This window comes from Lethenteron reissneri, chromosome 16 (assembly GCF_015708825.2).
Source record: "Lethenteron reissneri isolate LAM-NWPU_2019-01 chromosome 16, ASM1570882v1, whole genome shotgun sequence".
NCBI classification, from domain to species: Eukaryota; Metazoa; Chordata; class Hyperoartia; order Petromyzontiformes; family Petromyzontidae; genus Lethenteron; species Lethenteron reissneri.
The window spans coordinates 10,026,436-10,048,725 of record NC_083794.1 but is presented as its reverse complement, the minus strand read 5'-3'; the positions used below and the strand labels follow the sequence as shown (position 1 = coordinate 10,048,725).

Below are 22,290 nucleotides of genomic sequence, written 5' to 3'. Positions count from 1 at the left end.
CTCTCATCTACCCCCAACACCACCACCCTACCCCTCTCATCTACCCCAACACTACCACCCTACCCCTCTCATCTACCCCAACACTACCACCCTACCCCTCTCATCTACCCCCAACACCACCACCCTACCCCTATCATCTACCCCAACACCACCACCCTACCCCTCTCATCTACCACCAACACCACCACCCTACCCCTATCATCTACCCCAACACCACCACCCTACCCCTATCATCTACCCCAACACCACCACCCTACCCCTATCATCTACCCCCAACACCACCACCCTACCCCTCTCATCTACCACCAACACCACCACCCTACCCCTATCATCTACCCCCAACACCACCACCCTACCCCTCTCATCTACCCCCAACACCACCACCCTACCCCTCTCATCTACCCCAACACTACCTTACCCTACCCCTCTCATCTACCCTAACACTACCATCCTACCCCTCTCATCTACCCCAACACCATCACCCCTAGCCCTCTCATCTACCCCAAAACCACCACCCTACCCCTCTCATCTACCACCAACACCACCACCCTACCCCTATCATCTACCCCCAACACCACCACCCTACCCCTCTCATCTACCCCAGCACCACCACCCTACCCCTCTCATCTACCCCCAACACCACCACCCTACCCCTCTCACCCCCTCCCTCCCTCCCTATCCCCAACACTACCAATACTGCCCCCCCTCCCACTCTCCACAACTCACGTGGGGTTGAATGAGTGTCTGAAAGCAAAAAAAAATGGGCCAAGGTACACAACTGGCTGTGACTTCCCCCACTGAGCTCACGGGGTCTCGCGCAGACCACCTGTGCGCCCCCCCCCCCCCCCCCACCTGAGTTTCACCTGAGTCACGGACTGTCCGGGAGACGACAACGCAGAGCATGGAACAACTCGCGTGTCGATGATCGATCGGTCTTCGTCGTAAGTCACGATCTGCGGTGATTTACGCGTGTCCGCACGCGTCTTTAGTTGTTGGCGAGTTTAACGTTTTGACTGAGTTGTTGGGGATATCTTTGGGTCGTTTGTAATCGGGGTTTTTTTGTTGTTGAACGGACGATTTGATTTTAGTTTGCGCTGTTAGCGAAATCACACTGTTGAATGTTTTTATCGAGTTCGTTTTGTATTGTAACACAGTAAGTACATAACAACAGTGCACCTAAACTGCCGCACGTTTTGAGACAGAAGTTCACTGGTAAAAAAAAAACCGCTTTTGTATTTGCATACATTTGCGGACAACTTTAATATTTAAGTGAATGTCGTAAGAAAATATAACTTTAAGATAACTCAAATACGCGTATTGACTGCCGGGAGCAAGATCTGTTGGCGAGCAGCATTCGAGGTTGGCAAGGCGTTAGGAGAAGGCGGTAGGGTGACACGTACACACACACACACGCGTCTGTAGACACACGCGTGTGTACACACACGAGTACACACGGCGTGAACACACGCACGCACGTACATACGGACACGTGTGCGCACACACACATGCGTACACACGCGTGCATACCTACGCACGCGTGTAAACAAAGACACGTACGTACACTTAACGACGCCTTCGTTTGCGCGTAAGACGCATTACGACGCACAGACACAAGCGAGCGCACGCGAAAAGACAAAGACCACCCGTACAGTCTACACAGACGGTTGGGGCAAGTGCTATCACACACACACGCGCGCACTACAGCATACGCGCGATGGAACCATCCCCTGCGTCGGATCGTGGCGGCGATGACGGGGACGCGCTGGAGCGGTTCCTGGCCGCAGAGGAGCGGGCCCACCCGGGCCGAGTGCCGCCCGGGCTGTTCGGCATGGGGGCCACCCTGGTCGCATTGGCTCGGTGGGACGCGGAGGCCTTGCGTGGCCACGTGGAGCGGTGCAGGGGGGCCCTGGAGCGCGCCCTGAACCTCATGGCACAAGTCCCTCGAGAGGAGCGGACAGCGAACGGCACCGATGGTGAGAGCTTGTCAGAGTCGTTGTCCATAGAGTGTTTGCGCCATCATCATTATCAGCCGTGTGCTCCTCAATGCTGGATGAAGGCCCTCCCCAAGTGGTCTCTCGCGATTTCGCGATGCAACGATCCACGTGGTGCCCGGACACGAGCCGAGCCCATTGCTTCATCTCCGCGTCACGATGTTCTCTCGTGCGCCTCCCTCCCCTCTCCGTTTGGCTGCCACTCCGTTGTCACTCTCGGCCAAGTCCCGCCGTCTCTTCGAGCGGTATACCGTAACCCCAAGTCCTGCCCAAGGCCCCACTTCAGTTTGTTGAACGGTCAATAAGTCTGTGACTTGTGTACGGCCTCTAACTCCACGAGTTCCTCTTTGTGTAGTGGACGTCAAATCGTGCACCTTTGTTACGCCCCTTTGCGCACTTTCTCAGCCTGTTCACATATTTCTATCGTCAATGTCCAACGCATCTGATCCATATATTACAACCGCTAACGTACACACGTTTAAATGATAATTCACGCATGTTTTATGTTTCATACAAACTGCGATGACGATGATCACGATACGTCACGAAGAGCGTGAGGCGTGTTGTGAAGGCGCGGTGTGAAGATCGTGGTGATGTTGATGATGGTGGTGGTGATATTCACAAATGAGTACCTGGTGCGGTGTGTAAACGTCGCTACTTGGGAGACAAAGGCGGCCGGAGGTGGTCTTAGCCACCCCTCCTTCGTATACCGTGCATAGGCGCTCGCTCACAGCACTTTACCCAGCAGTCTGTTAAGGCTATACGGGGATCTTTGTCTTTGTATTTTTGATATTAACAATGATTATTACAATTGATGTTGAGAATGCTCGCGATGGGTGGTGACAATGACAGCGGACACCATTACAACTCCCCAGCAAGGGCGTCTAGAGATGCGGTCCCATTTAAACGTTTTATCAGGCCACATTTCCATCGCATGATAATAGTTTCGCATACATCGGATCACTCACGGCGGATATTGCAAAAAGTAAACACGGGGCCCAACCATCCATTTCCCCAAACAGGGAGACGCCAGATTTGAAGTTTTCGTGACTGCAAGGATTCATACTCTTAGTTCATTCGGTAAAGTCACGTAGGTAAAAAATTTAATAAAAAATAATAAAATAAAACAACAAAATCACGACGTTTCGGAGGCAACACAAGCCTCCGTCGTCAGGTGATGCAGCAAATCTGGCTGTGACGTTCCCACCTGATGACGGAGGCTTGTGTTGCCTCCGAAACGTCGTGATTTTATTGTTTTATTTTTATTAATTTTAATTTCATTTTTTACCTACGTGACTTTACCGAAAGAACTAAGAGTAGGGAGACGGTCAACCACGTGCGATTTTTGGTCGAAACCTTGGCGTTTCAAATCCGGGTTGTTCTCTCGTCTGCCGCGCGTGAAGATTTCGCCAGACACCAGGGCTACCTGAGCTCGCTGGCCGAAGCCCTTGGAGACGCGGCCTCGCGCTTGGACGCGGCGTGGAACGTTCGAGACGCGCGCTGCCCCGACAAAGTCGACGAGAAACAAGGTGGAGGGAGAACAACATTGCCCGTGGAGCGAGACAACCACGAGGAGGACGAGGAGGAAGGAGGACGGATCGAGAAGGAAGGCGGCACGCGGCTGTCCCATTCGAACGGGTTTCCTCTGGACGCTGCCGATAACTTGGTGGGAGCAGGAGAAAAGTCGTCCACCGTCGGGAACGACACGGCACGGGGACGCGCAGAGAATGGCGCGGGCGAGGTGGAGTACCCTGCGGAGAAGTCCCTGGCGTCGGGCGGAGGAGTCGCAATTCGGAGCCGAGAGGACGTCTCCCATCGCGGAGAAGGATCCCCCGCGGACAGAGGCGGAGGAGATTGTACACACGACGGAGAGGCGCAGAGAGCGACGAGTATTCCTGCCGAGATAGATGCCACAGAACCGGCGCCCACTTCATCATCGTCGTCGTCATTATCCATCACCTCACTTGATCCAAAATCTGGAGACGCGAGGAGTCATGAGAATGGAGGTGACAACGGCGCTTGCTGTCCCCCTGAAAGCCAGGCAGACGCAGCACGGCAGCTCTCGGCAGGGCCTGGGGATGCAAGGCACCTCGACAGGATTCTGGATACATCTCCGCGCGGGGATGAGGTGGGGGACGCGGCGACTCCCCGCGGTGACCACGGCTATGAGACATTGGCCAACGGGTGGTGCAGGCGAGCGTGAGTGGAGCGTTTCATCGATTACAATTGATTCTTAACTTTTTTGACTGCCATCCATGTACTCTCTGACCTCGTTCTTCTCATCGCACTCAACTCTGCCCGATCACTCCCCTACCCCTTTCCTCTCATCACACTCTTAACTCCCTTCCAGGTTCTCTTCCCACTTCTCAACTTAGAGAATGCCGTAAACAATCTACCGCATTCTTTTTAAATCCTTTATATTAAGTTCACTTGCTTGCTTGCGCGCTTACGACCGTGCAAATCTTTCGGTCGTTTTTTAACCCACTTCCCGTGATCCAATCGAGCTGATATTTTGCACACAGACTCGTTGTCCGTGACAATTTATTTTCGTGGAAATTTTTTTCCATAACTTTACACTTTTTAGGAAAAAAAATTATATTTAATTACCAATTGCTTAATGGTGGCAGGCAATCATCTGACCCATAGGTGGCAGCCATCTCAAGCCAGAGGACGAGAGGACTCTAGCCGCCACGCATATAAAGGATTTATAGTGAAAAACTTGTTTTTACGGGTTAATTTTTTCCGTTTAACGTGGTGAATGTAGTGAATGTAGCGGCCTCTAGTGGCTGTACAAGAAATGTGAACCCATCACTTACAATATATTACATCAAATCGATTGTTACACACGGCATTACTGAGCAATAAACTTCGATTCGAAATACATCGTTACACAGCTGATGATGATGATGATGATAATGCCAAATGATAAAGATGTGATAGTCTGGCTCTTTGAGCATTAAGGCATTTCAGTTGAATTGACCTCGTTTTGACATCTGCCCAGGGCTTAATTTCTCACTCGATATATTCCGCAACGCTGCCGAGGCTGGCTCGGAGTGGGAGATTATCGGTGTAAGGCACTACCACTAGAATACAAGGTACGCCCATCCATAACCGTCCTATGTAAAAAAAAAAAACAATTGCGTAGGAGAATCGGTAGCGGGGGTGCCAAAATAAATCCCGGAGCAGCTCTCCAGAGAACGTCCCAGCTGAAACGAATCGCTGCCCCTGGCCTGCTCTTCTCAAACCTGTCCACCCACCCCGCAACGCAGGCTGCTCGCAGCGCCGGAACCCGGGCTCGAACCCGAGCTGGCGTGCTACGCGACGGCTCCGTTCTTCGTGGCCAACAAGCTGGCGTGCGAGCTCGCGGGCCACTACAGCCCGCTGGCGGTGGCGGCCGATGACGGCGAGGAGCTCGTTAGTCACGTGGTGAGCGTTCGCTGCCTCGACTCCCGGATCAAGCTGCCCTCTCCGATCACCGTGGCCGTGCCGTACTCGGCGCGTTACCGCGGGGCGAGCCGCGACGTCGCCCTGCGCGTCTCACCGGACGGGCTGCGGTGGGACCTGCTGGCGTCGGTGACGGTGGAATTGTCACACGAGGGACGCAAGGTGACCCCCGCCTGCACGAATCGCCGACGGGCAAATCGGCGGCTCGAGAGGGATAGGGTGCGGCGGGTGCAGCGGTTGAGAGCGGTCACGGCGAACGGAGAGTGGAATCAAGCCGGCTCCGGGACGGGGATGATTCAGGGGAAGGGACTTTCCGGCGATTGGGGATTATCCGGCCCATTTCGCACGGTTGGCTACGTTCTGTGCGAGAGAAGTTCAACATGCATATTGCAAACAACGATATACTCCGTGAGTCTAAATTACATTTACATAACACTACAAGGGTGGAGCGGTTGTAATAACGCATTTTAACCCCCTGGACATGCACGTTACTCACACAGCAACTAAATTGGTGTGTAAATTACTCAAACACACAAAACCGTATCTGGAGCGCGGGTAACGTGGCGTGATAATGATACATTTAATGACAACGTACGCTTCATTTTTTTTAAATGATGCCAGTAATTAATTCCCAGTCCCTCCTCTCGGCACATCAGCCGAGACACTGCCGAGATGTTCGCGAGTTGGAGATGAGCCGCAGTAGATTATCCTAGGACAGGGGTCGGCAACCAAAATAACAAGAAGAGCCATTTCTTTCCAATTCGGTACAAAATTCAGTATTTCAAGAGCCGAAATGCATCTGAGTACATACTGTACATACGTACATATCGTCAAGAAGCAGCCCGTAAAGAGCCGCATGCGGCTCCGGAGCCGTAGGTTGCCGACCCCTGTCCTAGGAGGTTAGAACTGGCTTCATTGCTCGAGCTGGCGGGTTTTAAGCACACCGGTAATTAAGCCTTCAATCGATGAGCTGAATATAAAACCAGTCAAGGGCCCCCGCGTTTTGCAAAGAGAACGAGTCCTTATTTTGCATCACGTGAGTGGAAACTGACACATATGGAAAACGAGCGTGACAAATTGGCCTGTGATTCATTATTCAATTATTTGACTTGCATAAGCACAACATGCCTCGAGGTAGCAATGGCGATAACTGATGGCAAATGAAACGTGCCTCCATCAATTGTGCGGGTTGTCTTGATTTCCACTGGATTTCTGTTCAGTGCCAAAAAAAACATCCCTCAATTTCATGTTTCGTTTACACCTTCGCGAACATGATCAATCCGCAGCCCCAATAATCCGCCCGTGGATTAATTGATAATCCCGCCCTTGAGTCCACAGGAACACAGTGGCAGAAACACACTGCTATACGACTGCCGGGAGACGATGCCATTGGCAGCTGTGCTACTGCCGATTCTTTTTCTGCTGCTGTTGATCATTCTGCTGATGTTGATCATTCTCCTGCTGTTGATCATTCTGCTGCTGCCGCTGTTGTTTCTGCGACTGCCGCTTCTTCTGCTGCTGCTTGCTACTGCAACAACTGCTGCTTCCGCTACGACTGCTACCTGCTATTTCATCTGCTGCTTCTGCAACAACTGTTTCTGCTCCTGCTGATCCTGCTTCGACAACTGCTTCTGTTGCTTCTGCCACAGTCGCGTTTGCTGCTGCTGCTTCTGCTACAACTGCTGCTTCTACAGCTGCAGCAGCTACAGCTGCTGCTACTCCTGCAGCTACAGCTGCTGCAGCTGCAGCTGCTGCTGCTGCAGATACAGCTGCTGCTACTCATGCAGCAGCAGCTACTGCTGTTACAGCTGCTGCTACTCCTGCAGCTGCAGCTACAGCTGCTGCTTCTACAGCTGCTGCTGCTACTGCTGCAGCTACAGATGCTGCTACTCCTGCACCTGCTACAGCTGCTGTTACTCCTGCAGCTGCAGCTGCTGCAGCTGCTTCTACAACAGCTGCTACTCCTGCACCTGCTGCTGCTGCTACTCCTGCAGCTGCAGCTACTGCTGTTACAGCTGCTACTACTCCTGCAGCTGCAGCTACAGCTGCTGCTGCTACAGCTGCAGCTTCTGCTACTCCTGCACTTGCTACTGCTGCTGCTACTTCCTGCAGCTGCAGCTGTTACAGCTACAGCTGCTGCTTCTCCAGCTGCAGCCGCTACAGATGCTGCTGCATCTTCCGCTACAGCTGCTTCTTCTTATTCTGCCGCCGCTGTCACCGCTCGTCAATGCCGCTCTTCCCTCGCCACCCCCCTCGCCCGTGGCCTCGTTGTCCAGGTGAGCTGCGCCGAGGCGCGGTGCTACGGCCTGGGCCTCCTGGCCGTGGTGTCGCGGCCGCGCGCCGAGCTCGTGGACGTGCCGAGGCGCGGCGCGCTGCACCGCTCCGCCGTGGACGGGCGCATCACCGCCGCCTACCCGCCCGGCACCTTCGCCATGAACGTCGTGGCCAGGCACAAGGTGGGCACACCACACCACACACACACATATACATACACACATATACATACACACCACATACACCACATACACCACACAAACACACCACACACCGCACACACACCACATACACCACATAAACCACGCACACCCCATACACACACTACACACACACCACACACCACACACACACACCACACACACATACACCCCACACCACAAACACGCACACATCACACACACCACACACACACCACACACACACATATATACATACTCACCACATCCACACCACACACACCACACACATACACACCACACACACCCCACATACACACACCACACACGACACCCACACACACACCACACACACATACCACATACACACACCACACACATACACACCACACACACACCACACACACATACCACATACACACACCACACACATACACACCACACACACACCACACACACACCACACACACGCCGTACCACATACACACCACACACACACCACACACACCACTCACACACACACACACACCACACACACGCCACACACCACATACACACACCACACACACACCACACACACACACACACCACACACACACACCACACACACCACACACATCACACACACACCACACACACACACCACACACACCACATACACCACACACATACACCACACACACACCACATACACCACACACACACCACACACATACACCACACCACACACCACATACACACACCACACCACACACACCACACACACACACCACACAACACACACACACACCACACACCACACACACCACACACACACACCACACACACACCACACACACCCACCACACCACACACACATTACGCACACACACCACAACAACAACCGCCATTCGCCACTAAGTGGCGGTGACGTCACCACGACGCTTGTGCCAGGCCATGTGCACCTTAGGGCCACGTGAATATACGTGCTTTTTCTGGAAGACTTTGCTGTTTTTTCCTGCATTTTTCTGTTGCGCGTAGTCACTTTAAGATGTTCCTTGTTCATGTTTTTGTTTGTTGCGGTTGCACCCGAGTCAAGAGCCGCATGGCTCACAGGGCTATCTCCATTTTCATAAAAGGCAAACTTGTGAATCTGTGTGTCTGTTCAAAATGTTTAGCGTACTTCCCGACATGCAACAAACTGGAAATTTGCCATGTGGGTACTTTCCACATGGTGGCGAACAGCGCTTGTTGTAGGTGAAGGGGGAGCGGTGGTGCAGTGGTTAGCGCGCTGCACTGCGAACCCGACGGACCCGCGTTCAAATTCCGCTCACGGACACCCAACACCAGTAACGATGATTTGAGCCGGTCCTGAGTCTCCCCGAGATCGACTCAGCCTCAAATCTCTTGGTCATGTAACAATCCTCCGAGGGCAGCGGCGTGCGTTTCGCGTTGTGGTTGTGTACTTCCCTTTGCAGTGGTAACCCTAATTACAGCTGATAAACAGAAGGTGTTTGATTTTAAGTCAGTCTCCCTTTGTCCTATACACGTGGCTGTTTCTCCCCTTTGCCTGATAATCCTTCTTGGGAGCGCGGCTTAGGGGACCCAGGAGTGCTGCCAATTACCATCCTTCCCTTCGTGTTCCCTTCACGCTTTGAAGACGCTTCACTTGCCACTGCAAAGCAATCAAAGTGATTTCTTTGCCCCAATGTGCATTAAGGCATCGGTGCCACATCTCCCGTTTATGGCCCTGAGCCAGCGGTGGAAATTCCCCATTCGTATGGCGGGGCAGAGTCTAGCCATTACACATGAGACAAGCACTGTTGACTTCCCCACAAAGTGGTATTCATTTATTCCCCCCCCCCCCCGCTGGCCCTCAAAGGAGCGATGGGGTAGAGTCGACCCTCGACCCAGAATCTGAACTCGCAACCTTCCACCCATGGATACAACTCAAGATCAGTGGGTGTGCGCGGTAATGTTTTGACGGTGGCCGTACTGATCCGTCGGTTTGTGTGCGCGCGCGCGTGTGTGTGCGCGTGTGTGTGTGTGCGCGCGCGTGTGTGCGCGCGTGTGTGCGCGCGTGTGTGTGTGCGCGCTTTCATGGACGATGTCCGAACAATAACAATTGCCGAACAGATTCAACCGGTGGAAACGGCGGCTCTGGCGGCAGCGCGGGAGGGCGACTCTGCCCTCCGGGCCGTTGCCAGCTGCAGCCCGCTGCTGCACTTGGCTTACCCGTTGGGCCAGGCCTTCCGCAGGCCCGTGGCCATCACCCTGCCCTGCCCGCCGGCCCCTGAGCACAAGCCCACGGGGACCGGGGCGGACGGGCGGGGACCGGCGCCGCCAAACCGCGCTGGCACCCGCGACCCGGTGGATCGCGCTCACACGGCCGGGGCCACCAGGTATGTCCGCCACGGTGGCTAGGAGATGTTAACTGCCTCGCGTGGTATGCAGGAGATCGTGGGTTCGATGCCGACCCTGACGCCTGCTGTGTATTTGGAGTTTGCGTGTCTCTCTCCCCGTGTTTCTTCGGTTTGATGAGCGCAGCCAGCAGGATGTTAACTGCCTCGCCTGGTCTACAGGAGGTCGTGGTTTCGATCTCGAGCCTGACGCCTGCTGTTTATTTGTAGTTGCATGTCTCTCCCCCCGTGTGTTTTTTCCCCTCCACATTTAGAATCGTGGTCGCGTGGATTTTCCGTCCTCAGGTGAAGAACAGGTCTGTCATTCAGACGCTGTCTTTCCGACAGACCTGTTTTTCACCTGATGACGGCAGTTTGCGTTGTGGCCGATAAGTCGTGAGAATGATTTTAATATGTTTTATTTTTTATTATTTTTTAATTTCCATTCTACGTGACTTTACCGAAAGAACCAAGAAGAATAAAGTTCAAGACCAGGTTTGGTAACGACGATGGTTCGCTGAGCGTCTGGCCAAGCATCCACAGTTAGGACCCTGCTCAAAAATAACCTTCGGATCTATTGACAATTTCACGGATGAGATTAAGAACATGTCAGTCCAATGTTTTAATCCCCACTGCTGGTGTACGTGAAGACATTTCCATGATTGCCCCGAGGGATTGATTGAAGGGTCTCTAAATTATGCACGGAGGGGTTCTCGGAAGCCTTTGCGAGTCTTTAAACACGACGTAAAAATAAAAGCGGAGAGCTGATTTGTCTTTCTTACTGTTAAGTTTTTTCGGTAAAGTCACGTGACTTTTTTCGATTTAAAGCTTTCGTGACTGCAGGGATTCATCTTCTTGGTTCTTTCGGTAAAGTCACGTAGAAGGAAAATAATAAAATAATAAAAATAAAACATAATAAAATAATATTATAATATAATAAAAATAAAACACAATACAATAATATATTATAATATAATTTTATTATGTTTTAATAAAAATAAAACATAATACAATAATATTATATTATAATATTATTGTATTATGTTTTATTTTTATTTTATTATTTTCCTTCTACGTGACTTTACCGAAAGAACCAAGAAGATCACGTGATTTTACCGGAAAAAAAACTAACAATATGAATCCTCGCAGTCACGAAAGCTTCAAATCTAGAAGAGCCTCATAGTTTGTCGGACTCCTGCAGTGTGAATGACCACTCTGTGAGCCGGATTATTCCGCCCGTGGGTTCACGCAGATCGGCGAGCTCGCGGAGCAGAGAGCACGGAGGTGGCGACCTCCGCCTGTTGGTGCAGCGCAGCGCCGAGCCCACGGCGCCGCCCGAGTGGGAGGTGCAGGACTGCGCGTCGCTGCGCAACCTGCACAAGGGGTTGGTCACCCTGGAGCTCGACTCGCCCGTGCGCAGGTGCCCACCCCCCCCACCTGTGTGTGTGTGTGCATGTGCGCATTGCGAACAGCGCCGGGTTGCTAAAGCACAGCAAGTTGGCACAGTAGGGGGCACAGGTGGTGCATCAGCCAGTCGTCTCAGTCATCTCAGTGAGTGTTTATTCGTTATGTATATTTAGTGGGGTTTTAGTGGGGCAAATAAGCGAGCTATGGGGCATTTGGGGAAAGAGCAGAGCGGTTCCCATACCTGAATGGTGATGACCAGTCCCGGTTTGTCAGTGGAGGTCTCACTTCAAGTCAGTTGAGCAGCATTGTCTTCTCATTGGCTGCGTAACGCTGTGTGGAAGCTGGCTTCTCTTTATGCTTGCAAAACGCTAACCCCATTACGGCAAGGCCGTAATTATAATATAATATTAAAATATGCTCAAAATGTCCCCCCCAATATATTGCTATAAAATAGGTTGTACTTTATAAATCCCTAATCTCTGCCATTGCATACAATGAAACAAGAAAATGTTTAAAAGAAAAAAACAGAGCAATGTAATACAATACACTATTAGACATTATAGTTGAAAAAAAAATCAATCCTATGTTAGTGAATTTTTTTTATATTTTAGGCAGGAAATTCGTTTTCGAATTTAGATTTTTTTTTCTGGGGGGGGGGGGGGGGGGGGATGACCCCCAGATCCCCTGGAAGATTTGGTCCCCCCCAATGTTGACTCCATGGCTACGGCCTTGCTTTACGGCGACACCTGCGCCGGTCTGACCATCCTGACTAGGATCCATCCTGCGTTTAACCAGGCTGCTTTGTGTCGAGAGGGCTTCACGGATCGTTGACAGTTCTGGAAGCTGTCGCATCAGCGACTTCCTGGAGCATGACGGAGCTGTCAGCAGCCTCGCTCCTAAGACCCACACTTCGTCGTGTAACAATCTGCCGCGTTCGATGATTTTTTTCCCCTCTGTGTTTATGTAGACGCACGTTACATTTATTTAAGTTCAGATATCTGATTTTGACAATATTCGTACCGATGATGATGACGACCGTGATGTTGGTGGGTTACCTCCCTCATATGGCATTTAAAGAGCAAGTGGCGGAACATTATAACCGTGGGTTGAGTTTGACCGTTCATTCGATGGCATCGGCTGCCGCTTGACATTACCGCTGTCCGTACCCGCGGTGTTAGTCACCACGTGCGGTCGGTCACGCGACGAACGTCACGCATTCGCAAGCGACGAGGGCGACGAATTTGTTTCAAACCGCCCTGCCATCGGGAAGCGACCGCCGTGGTTAGCCGGTGACTAATTCTGACGACGACGATCGCAGCTCGCGACGAACGCACAGCGACCCGCCGTTGTCACCTCCCGCCCAGGCTGCTGGTTGCGCGCGTCTCTTCGCCCGTCGACGTGGCTCTCCTCGCCCGCTTTGCCCGCGGCGTCGAGGCGGCGCTGTCGTCCACCGCGTGCTGCCTCGTGGCGCGGTGCCGGGCCTCCGACCCCCGCCGCCTCGGCCTGCGTCTCGTCGCCGCGCGCGACGCCGACCGCGAGTCGGAGCGCCTGGCCGAGGAGGGCTACGACGGCGCTCCGTCCCTGACCTCCGTCTTCACCATGCGGGAGGGCGAGCAGCTCGTGGCGAAGGTCACGGGGAACGTGGCGGCGGCCGTCCCGGGCGTGGCGGGGGCCGCGCCAGACTCCGCGTGCGCCACGCTCACGTTCCACGCGCAGAGGCGCTCCGCTGCGCTGCTGGAGCTGAGCGCGCGCGACGAGTTCGCCAACCGCAGCTCGCCGCACTACAAGGGCGCGGCGCTCTTCTTCCGCAGGGACCGCGGACAGATCGAGGCCGGGGAGTGGCCCGCGGCCCACGACGGCAGCCTCGCGTGCTGCAGGCTGCCGCTCGCCTTGCCAAAGGTACACGCGTGCGTGCGTGGTGTGCAATGCGTGCACGCGGTTGTCGCGTGTCAAAAACACCTCTTGTTTCATTTGGGCTTTACTCTCACAAATGGGAACATTGTTGTCTGTTTTGTCGAAAGCTTTGGCGGATATCTAATCGTCATCGTCAGCCACGATCAATCAGCTGCTGAATGAAGGCCTCCCCCAAGCGGACGCGTGGCGATTCCACGGCAATGGAATAACAATGAAGGCAATTCAGAAGCGCATCACGAAATTGGATCTTTTATTTACACTGCACTTAATCAGCTGTGTCACAAGAACATTCAGAGACGACAAAAAGCCCAAACAGTTGCACGAGAATGTTTGCCTTTGTAATTGTCAGCATCAGGATTCATGCACATGCACACGTTACAGCCCTTTTGGAAATCCGCTGCTGGACGAGTAGCTTCCCTACACCGTGTGAATCTTGGAGGTGGCGGTGGCAAGGTGGAAGGCGGGGGGGGGGGTGAGGGGACATGGCTTTTTTTGTTTTCGTCTGGACTTCACCACGCTGGTCATCGCCGGCGGTGGCGCGAGATGCACGGAATGAAGCGGCACAGCGACGCGACTCCAACACGCTGCCCCCCTCTCCGCTGCCCCCCCTCTCCGCTGACCCCTCTCTGCTGCCACCCTCTCTGCTGCCACCCTCTCTGCTGCCCCCCCTCTCTGCTGCCCCCCCTCTCTGCTGCCCCCCTCTCCTCTGCCCCCCTCTCCGCTGCCCCCCCTCTCTGCTGCCCCCCCTCTCTGCTGCCCCCCCTCTCTGCTGCCCCCCTCTCTGCTGCTCCCCCCTCTCCGCTGCCCCCCTCTCTGCTGCCCCCTCTCTGCTGCCCCTCTCTCTGCTGCCCCCCCTCTCTGCTGCCCCCCTCTCTGCTGCCCCCCCTCTCTGCTGCCCCCCTCTCTGCTGCCCCCCCTCTCTGCTGCCCCCTCTCTGCTGCCCCCCTTCTCCGCTGCCCCCCTCTCTGCTGCCCCCCTCTCTGCTGCCCCCTCTCTGCTGCCCCTCCTCTCTGCTGCCCCCCTCTCCGCTGACCCCCCCTCTCCGCTGCCCCCCTCTCTGCTGCCCCCCCTCTCTGCTGCCCCCCCTCTCTGCTGCCCCCCCTCTCTGCTGCCCCCTCTCTGCTGCCCCCTCTCTGCTGCCCCCCCTCTCTGCTGCCCCCCCTCTCTGCTGCCCCCCCTCTCTGCTGCCCCCTCTCTGCTGCCCCCTCTCTGCTGCCCCCCCTCTCTGCTGCCCCCCCTCTCTGCTGCCCCCCCTCTCTGCTGCCCCTCCTCTCTGCTGCCCCTCCCCTCTGCTGCCCCCCCTCTCTGCTGCCCCCTCTCTGCTGCCCCCCCTCTCTGCTGCCCCCCCTCTCTGCTGCCCCCCTTCTCCGCTGCCCCCCCTCTCCGCTGCCCCCCCCTCTCCGCTGCCCCCCTCTCTGCTGCCCCCCTCTCTGCTGCCCCCCCCTCTCTGCTGCCCCCCTCTCTGCTGCCCCCCTCTCCGCTGCCCCCCTCTCTGCTGCCCCCCTCTCTGCTGCCCCCCTCTCTGCTGCCCCCTTCTCCGCTGCCCCCCTCTCTGCTGCCCCCCTCTCTGCTGCCCCCCTCTCTGCTGCCCCCCTCTCTGCTGCCCCCCTCTCTGCTGACCCCCCTCTCTGCTGCCCCCCCCCTCTCCTCTGCCCGCCGAGTGGCACAACACCGCGCGGCAGCCTGTAACACACCTGCCGTATGCACGCACGCGCACGCACGGCTCCGAGCGCTTGTCCAGGCTGAGTCCCGCTTAGCCGCCGAGATCTAACGAGAGAGCGAGAGAGAGAGAGAGAACACGCGCCGTGCGTGACGTTCCGGGTGGCGTGGCCACACTGGCAAAGGTAAAGAGGCGCTAATGCACTCACTTTGTGTGTTTGACCCGCCAGGGACGTGTGCTCTTGCAGCGGCTTTGAAGGAGCGATGTTGAAAGAGCACGCATTCACTATCTGTGGGGTGAGCCCACTCTTTATAACACCCCCCCCCCACCCCCATAGAACCCCCCCATCTCCACCGATTTCTTTTGAAGTGCTTAGAATGTATGCAATGCACCTGACCAAACATGCACGGACATTGTCCGGCATGTATACAAGATTGGGCGTCTCGGGGCTGCTGGCCGGATTGCAGAAGAGTTTGCTGCCGATTGCACAGGCGCACAGAATGCTTCGCGCAAACACACGCAACGTATCTTCTTGGTTCTTTTGGTAAAGTCACGTAGAATGGAAATAATAAAATAATAAAAATAAAACATAATAAAATAATTCTCACGACGTTTCGGCCACAACGCTAGCAGCCGTCCTCAGGTGAAGAACAGGTCTGTCGAGAAGACAGAGTCTGACAGACCTGCTCTTCACCTGAGGACGGCTGCTTGCGTTGTGGCCGAAACGTCGTGAGAATAATATTATTTTTATTATTTTATTATTTCCATTCTACGTGACATCACCGAAAGAACCAAGAAGATGAATCCCTGCAGTCACGAAAGCTTTAAATCGAAATTTACACTCAACGTAATTCGCTAAATGCGTGGCCCTTGGTACGTGGCTATGAACCCGCAGACTCGGCTAAAATTGGCGGCGAGTGACAGCTGAACCGATCCTGGGAACCCCCCCCCCTTCACTCCCAAACGTTGGCCCCCATGGTGAAATATGGGTAAACAACCCCCCATGACCAACGTGGCGTGCGAAGACCTAGCAGCAGATTGGCAAATTAAAAAAGCTGTAAATTATGATTTCGTCGAGAAATATATTCGTGCGGCAGTTGAAATATCTGTTTACCCTTTGCCTAGCGTCGTTCAGGTTGCGCTAACTGTGTCTCGCCTCGAGTGGGAGAGGTCATTTGGGACTCTTGCTAAAGCAGCGCAGCGCAGCGTGGCGGGAAGATCCCCGTGGAAGGAAACATCAGAGAGATTCTTTCAAGTGCCCTCGTATCCACACTGCGGCCACCGCAATTCGCCACATGGTCCGCGCGCACGGACAAATGTCTGTCGCATGGTGGTCGAACTGAGATTTTTCATTCTCAGGCCGACAGTCATTGCCAGGTTACGTGGAAAACAAGCATAACCCGTAAAAACAAAGTTTTTCACTATAAATCCTTTATATGCGTGGCGGCTAGAGTCCTCTCGTCCTCTGGCTTGAGATGGCTGCCACCTATGGGTCAGATGATTGCATTGCACCATTAAGCAATTTGTAATTAAATATAATATTTTTGTCCTAAAAAGTGTAAAATTTTGGGAATTGTTTTTTAACGAACATTAATTGTCACGCACAACGAGTCTGTGTGGAAAATGTCGGCTCGATTGGATCACGGGAAGTGGGTTAAAAAACAACCGAAAGATTTGCACGGTCGTAAGCAAGCAAGCGAAGTTAATATAAAGGATTTAAAAACACGCGGATTCAATGCGATCGGTTTTCTCTGTGCAGTCCCATGGTGACTGGACCCGAGACCATCCACTCGCCCCGCCTAAGCGAGTCCATGTGGCACAGTGGCAGACCGCGTTGTACTTTGCCGACAAGTGGCCCCTGACTGGACTCGACGGTGGTGGACTCAAGGCCCCCCCCTCCTCCCTCCTTTTTTTTGCGATCAGACGAGAAAGATGCTCGGTCTTTCGGCACTTTACTTCGTTCATCATGTCGTTTTTTTGTATTTTTTTTGCTTGCTTATGTGCTCCATTTTTTTAATCAAAAATATAACGCGGGTTTCCCGTGTAACATTAGTCCCATTGTGTGTTACTGTGTTCATAGACACCAACAAGAAAACAAATCACCCTCAAAAACCCATCACCAGATCCCCCGCTGCTGCGCTACCAGCACCATAGCGGCGAAGGCACCTGCCTGACCTCCCTCCCCTCCTCCCTCCTCCCTCCCTCCCTCCCCTCCCTCCCCTCCCTTCCCTCCCTCCCTCCCTCCCTCCCTCCCTCCCTCCTCCCCTCCCACCCTCCCCTCCCTCCCTCCCTCCCTCCCGCTTAGCAAGACCAGCACAGGGCGATGATGATGATGATTATTATTAAACATATCACGAGCACCCAGTTTAATCGTGGGTGGTTAAACTCTGAAAAAAATTAATTTGTCACTCAGTGAAGCTTCCCGAAATAAATGGCATTGTAGGACCGTGAGTGAATCTATCATGGTTGCTGGTGACAATATATCGACGATGGAGATGGTCATGATGATGATGACGACACTGATGATGATGATGACACTGATGATGATGATGACACTGATGATGATGACACTAATGATTAAGATGACACTAATGATGATGACACTAATGATGATGATGACACTTAGGACGATGATGACATTCACAACTCCTTTGCACCGTGATCTGCTGCCAAATCGCCGGGAATAATGTGTGCTATTAAAGGGCAGCGAAAGGGCAGATTCCCCGTGACCTTCAAAGCCTTCCCAAGCGACATGTTGTTATTGTTGTCGTCGTTGTTGTCGTTACAGAAAGAACGACTGCTCAGCCGCCCCGCGAGCTCCAGGATGCTGAGCTTGGATCAAGACGGTGCGTGCCTCGCTGCCGTTCCCTACAGCGCCGTGTCCCTCTCCGCAGATCGTGTCCTGGGGAGCAGGAGGAGGAGCTATCGAGTGTGCAGGCGGTGCAGCTGCACCAGGCCCCAGGGGCCAGATGGGCGCAGGAGACAACATTGGACAGGACGGGGCCCCATTTGATTCCTTGCACCAGGTCCCGTGGCAAACACGCCACGCCACCGGTGGCATCTTTTTTACAATAGCGATTTTCGTGTATGAAGCATCTCGACGTTGCCGCATCTCAAGGCGCTGCAGAAATAGGCAAAGCGTGCAGACTTGAGACGAATTGAACATTTGTTTCGAATTCGTAATCGTATTCCAGAGAAGAGAGAGTGAGGGTTAGAATGCTGGCGGGGGCGGTGCTGAGAACGTGACGAGATGGCTGTTTGGCAAGAGTGTGATACACGGAAACACTCCACAGTGGAGAGTGGGCTTGAAGCATTCACTCATAGCCCGCGGAGAAGACAAAGGCACTTTTCGAGTCTGGAGTTAAATTCGGGGAGCGATCGGCAGTGAGGATGGACGCACGAGGGGAGTTCCAGACATTCGGTGCAGCGGCAGGGAACGAGGAGTGACTTCCCGTTGAGCGTTGTTTGACGGAGGGCCTTGATTGCTGGGCCAGAGAGTGAGCGAGAGAGTGAGCGAGAGAGTGAGCGAGAGGTGGGGGTTTTACATAAAGCTAAGTTTCAAAATGTAAGAAAGAAAAAAATTACGAAATGATGAACGAAGCAAAGTGCCGAATACACCGAGCATCTTTTTGTTTCCACTGATCGTAAAAAAAAGAGAGAGCGTGGGAGTAGAGCGAGGTGAGAGGGGCCGAGGTGGGTGGCGGTGAGTCTTTGGAGAGTCTTGATAAAGGGCAATCTTGCAGCTGATCGAGTATTGCGATCGGGAACCAAGTGCAAGGCTCTGAGTATTGGGGTGTCGTGGCATCATTTGCAAGTGCTGGTGGGGAGGCTGGTGGGCACGTTTAGACACGCTGATTAAATGTTTGCATTGGAAAAAAAACATGACTAACTCACCGGCGTGGTGGCCCGAGTCAACATGATAGTGGCACGTGCCCCGGCAGAAATGAGCACCACCGGTGTCGATAAGACTCTTCACGGTGTCAATTTTTGTTTTATGCGGTCAATTAAAAAAAACGAATTTGTCAGTCGTGATGACACACGCCTGTCATCCACACGTGGGTTGACGAATCACCAAGATTGGTGAAGTTTTCTGACCTGCTGCGCTGTAAGGTGGCTGGGAGGCCGTGGCACAGCAAGTTGGATTGTGAACCACACTGTCTTAAAGTATGATCTCCTTAGCACACACTGCTTTTCTCAGGGTGCTCCAGTTTCCTTCCACTTTTTAAATGAGTGACATACATCGTGTGCCCATGGAGTATGACGGACTAATCGCTCGGGGTGCAAGCGACGCTCACCAAACCCCGCGTGATGTGATAAATTGTCACGATTTGGGGGGACGTGATTTTCGATTTCGAGAATTTATTCTCCCTTTCACGTTTGCGATGAACACATGATCATGGGTAACGTAACACGGTCCCATGAAATTAACGGCATGTATGCGAATCGAACAATAGTATTCTAACGCGAGAGATTCCACGCAGAAATGCATCGGAGTCAAAAAATGGCACACGTGTTGTTCAGCATAATTATCAATGTCCACGAATTGATGCTTTGATACACCGAGTAAACGCCCTGATACCGTACATTGCTGCGCTATAGATGGGTCTACAAGAATTCACACCGGCATATGTAATGTAAAAAAAACAACCCACAATGACCTTTATTGAAAGACATGAAAGCCCCGTTGAGACTCATTATCTGTTTACACAAGAGATGAGCAATTGCGCTTCCGCAAATGCTTCCAGTTTACAACGATATGTCTCGTTATTAAGTTGGGAGCTCAGTCACATGATGACATTTGTCAGAAATGCGAACGTCGTTTCATAGTATTATTAATAATCATTGTTTATTTTACCCAGGAAAGCCACGATTTGGCCTGCAGGTGGGTCCTGCATTGAAATGTGTTGGCCAATTCCAGTTACATTGTATCGGTTTTTTTTTTATTGTGGGAGAAAACTGGACAACCCGGAGGAAACTCCATGCATAACAGGGGGAGAATCGACAACAAACATGTCAGGAATCGAACCCAGGCACTTTTTTGCCATGAGACACAAGTGTCACCGCTGCGCCATCCTTGCTGGGCCCACAACGCGTCTCATTCCGTCGAAGGGATGGCCTCACTCCACTCGGCTCTGCGCATTCGGCCGGCGCCGACCGACATCCAAAGCTCTTCCCTCTCTTCTTGGTTCTTTCGGTAAAGTCACGTAGAAGGGAAATAATGAAATAAAAAAAAACATTATAAAATAATTGAAGACCAGGTCTGTCGGGGAGACAGCGTCTGAAAATTTCAGACGCTGTCTCCCCGACAGACCTGGTCTTCACCTGAGGACGGCTGCTTGCGTTGTGGCCGAAACGTCGTGAGAATTATTTTATTATGTTTTATTTTTATTATTTCATTATTTCCCTTCTACGTGACTTTACCGAAAGAACCAAGAAGATGAATCCCTGCAGTCACGAAAGCTTTAAATCGAAACTCTTCCCTCTCCTCCATCCCTTGGCAGGCAGCGGCGGCGCGTGGCTGGGCTTGGTGTCGGAGCTCTCGGAGCGAGACTCGCGCCGCCTCGCCGGCTCCCTGCGTCTGCGCCGCGCCACCCTGCAGTCCCGGGGCCGCTCGGCGCAGCGCGCCCGTTCCTTCGACACCGACCCCGGCGCCGCCGGCGGCGAGCCGACCCCGTCCTCGTCCGCCGCCGCCACGGAGGGGATGATGGCGGCCCTCGCGCACTGGCGGGGCGGCCTGCCCGCCTGGGCGGACAAGCGGGCACTGCTCGCCGAGCACCTGGCGCGCGCCGGCCGCTGGGACCTGGCCGCGTCGCTGCAGAGGGGCGAGCTACTGCCCGGGGTCGCGGCGAGGGGGGTCGCGGGCCGCGCCGTCTCGGCGGACAGGGTCCTGGTTCACGGCGTCGCGCTCGATCGCGTGTAGCCGCGGTGGGTGGGTGGGTGGGTCGCTCCTGGCCGCAGAGATTGGTAACGAGGTGGACGAACAATCGGTCGCGCGCGTAGATTCCGTACCGCTTCGCAACACGCATTCGTCCTCGGGAGTATTTGGTTGGCGGTGACGATGTTTTCTAAAGCCGCTGCTCCACGAGACGATGTGATGTGGTGCTTGCCGTGTGCAGCCGCAAGATGATGTCGAGGCCCACGCATGACGTGCGAAATCATGTTCGCTTCTGGCTTGTAGCTCTCCAGATTTATCGACAAATTTTTTGGCAACCCTTTGATCGGCGTGTTTTTTCCTGCAGGGTTAGGTCCCTAAGAGCAGCGCAACTTTATACTCGAATTTTCGTTCATATTGGATCATCTTTGCGAAGAAAACCGCGACTGCCCCGCATTACAGAGAGAGAAAGATGGACACGCAAAGGTCAAAGCTAATGCATTCACACTCGCACTGTGGATAGTGCGCTCAGTGTCACCCCAACGGGTCTTTGGAATTCTAGATTTGAAGCTTTCGTGACTGCAAGGATTCATATTCTTAGGTTTTTTCGGTAAAGTCACGTAGGTAAAAATTTAAAATTAAAATTTATAAAAGTAGAATAAAAATAATATAAAAATCACGACGTTTCGGAGGCAACACAAGCCTCCGTCTTGGAATTTCTCTCACTTGATACAGCTATCGTGCTGTGACGGTTCCACCTGAAGACGGAAGCTTGTGTTGCCTCCGAAACGTCGTGATTTGTATTTTATTTTAATTTTACTTTTATTATTTAAATTTTTTACCTACGGGTCTTTGGAAGCCAGGGGCGAAATGCCAGATGAGGCCTCCTCTGCTGTGGCCCTCCTAGCGCCTTTTTCGAGGCCCCCTCGGGACTCCATGGCCTCGATTCCACCGGCAGTTCCGAGTGGTACGTCTATTACGACTGAACCTGCAACAATTCCCATAGCCCCCCCCCCTCCCCAGAGTGATTTGATGAGTTGTCATTTTCCGGGGTTGTGATTCGATTGAAGGAATCGGCTTCGTTTGTCGCGTCTCAACTTGCACAGTTCCCCGTTTGCGCCGTGAGCCCAGATGTACAACGAGTGCGTTTTCATTCGTGATGATTTGCAAA

The 22,290-nt window shown here is 53.3% G+C and overlaps 1 protein-coding gene across 1 annotated transcript; it reads left to right on the top strand.

Moving 5' to 3' along the window:
* Nucleotides 1–893: 893 nt before the first annotated feature.
* LOC133343112 (death domain-containing protein 1-like) lies at nt 894–21,167 on the top strand. Its single transcript, XM_061552618.1, has 9 exons — nt 894–1,973; nt 3,395–4,190; nt 5,261–5,597; nt 7,712–7,891; nt 10,004–10,269; nt 11,519–11,686; nt 13,038–13,572; nt 18,036–18,093; nt 20,749–21,167. Exons 1-9 carry the CDS (start codon nt 1,715–1,717, stop codon nt 21,165–21,167), a joined length of 3,018 nt encoding a protein of 1,005 aa, XP_061408602.1. The 5' UTR covers nt 894–1,714.
* The last annotated feature ends 1,123 nt before the right edge of the window (nt 21,168–22,290 follow it).

What these genes read in the sequence shown, in the direction of transcription:
- LOC133343112 (XM_061552618.1), top strand. Translation starts at nt 1,715, where the DNA reads ATGGAACCATCCCCTGCGTCGGATCGTGGCGGCGATGACGGGGACGCG. An exon ending in GACAGCGAACGGCACCGATG is followed by an intron (nt 1,974 to 3,394) that starts GTGAGAGCTTGT and finishes CCGCGCGTGAAG; the next exon opens with ATTTCGCCAGACACCAGGGC. An exon ending in ACGTCGTGGCCAGGCACAAG is followed by an intron (nt 7,892 to 10,003) that starts GTGGGCACACCA and finishes ATTGCCGAACAG; the next exon opens with ATTCAACCGGTGGAAACGGC.